The sequence below is a fragment of the Mandrillus leucophaeus genome, unplaced genomic scaffold (assembly GCF_000951045.1).
Source record: "Mandrillus leucophaeus isolate KB7577 unplaced genomic scaffold, Mleu.le_1.0 Scaffold8, whole genome shotgun sequence".
In the NCBI taxonomy this organism is placed as follows: Eukaryota; Metazoa; Chordata; class Mammalia; order Primates; family Cercopithecidae; genus Mandrillus; species Mandrillus leucophaeus.
The window spans coordinates 1566181-1567763 of NW_012108696.1; the positions used below are offsets into that span (position 1 = coordinate 1566181).

At 52.5% G+C, this 1583-nt stretch overlaps 1 protein-coding gene across 1 annotated transcript in view; it reads left to right on the forward strand.

The window, feature by feature from the left end:
* CREB3L3 (cAMP responsive element binding protein 3-like 3) overlaps positions 1-1583 on the forward strand; it is a 23156-nt gene that overhangs the window by 7496 nt on the left and 14077 nt on the right. The window contains 1 exon segment of the mRNA XM_011967352.1: positions 683-983. Within this exon segment, the coding sequence (XP_011822742.1) occupies positions 683-983 (301 nt within the window).

Here is a 1583-nt window from a genome sequence, read left to right on the forward strand (position 1 = left end):
CAGCTTCCTGAGTAGCTGGGATTACAGGCATGCGCCACCACGCCTGGCTAATTTTGTATTTTTAGTAGAGACAGGGTTTCTCCATGTTGGTCAGGTTGGTCTCAAACTCCCGACCTCAGGTAATCTGCCTGCCTTCGCCTCCCAAATTGCTGGGATTACAGGCGTGAACCACCGTGCCTGGCCCTTTTGTTCTTTTTTTTTTTTTTTTTTAGATGGAGTCTTGCTCTGTCACCTGGGGTGGAATGCGGTGGTGTGATCTCGGCTCACTGCAGCCTCCGTCTTATAGGTTCAAGCGATTCTCCTTCCTCAGACTCCCAAGTAGCTGGGACTACAGACACCCACCACCACGCCCAGCTAATTTTTGTATTTTTAGTAGAAATGGGGTTTCATCATGTTGGCCAGGCTGATCTTGAACTCCTGGCCTCAAGTGATCCACCCTCCTCAGCCTCCCAAAGTGCTGGGATTATAGGCAGGAGCCACTGTACCTGGCCCTGGCTGGGTTTTTTACGCTATGTTACTGTGTTTGAGCCTCAACAGCCCCGGGAGGAAGAAGCATTAATTCCATCTTGGAGAAAGGAAGGACTCCTAAGGCCCAAAGAGGGTCACTGGTTTGCCTGGGGCCAGACAGCAATCTAGAAAGAGTGCGCACCTCCTAATTCCTATCCCTCCCTGTCCACCCCAGCAGGTCCAGCCAAACCCTGACCCTGACGACTTCCTCAGCTCCATCCTGGGCTCTGGAGACTCACTGCCCAGCTCCCCACTCTGGTCCCCCGAAGGCAGTGACAGTGGCATCTCTGAAGACCTCCCCTCTGACCCCCAGGACACCCCTCCACGCAGCGGACCGGCCGCCTCCCCAGCCAGCTGCCATCCTGCCCAGCCTGGCAAGGGACCCTGCCTCTCCGATCATCCTGGCAACTCTTGCCCCACCACACCCCCAGGGCCAGTGGTCCAAGTGCCTGAAGCCTCTGTGACCATAGACCTGGGTGAGTTCTGTTGTATGTCTGCCCACCGCCCTCACCTTGTTCCAGGGCCCTTCTTGTAAGTGACGAAATGGAGGCCCAGAGAGGGTTGGCACCTTGTCCAAGGTCACACAACAATTTGGAGTTGGGCCTAAACTCAAACTCAGGACATGTGTCTCCCTTGGCTAGGTGTTTCCATGTTTTCATGTGGATGCTATTGGGAGCCCATTTTCCAGATCGTGAGACTGAGTCCCACCGGGTTGAGCAATGAGATAAAACCACAGAGCTAGGATGCAACCCCGGCGGGTGGCTCAGGCACCAGGCATGGCGCTGACAAGCACAGCCCGAAGTCAGGATCTTGCCTTCTACGTGTCTGTACCCCATGCCTGGTTCCTAGTAGATTTTTTTGGTTTGTTTTTTGTTTTTGAGACACAGTCTCACTCTGTCACCCAGGCTGGAGTAAAGTGGTACAATCTCTGCTCACTGCAACCTCCACCTTCCAGGTTCAAGCAATTCACCTGCCTCAGCCTCCTGAGTAGGTGGGATTACAAGCATGTGCCACCATGCCCAGTTAATTTTTATTTTTATTTATTTATTTATTTATTTATTTATTTATTTTATTTT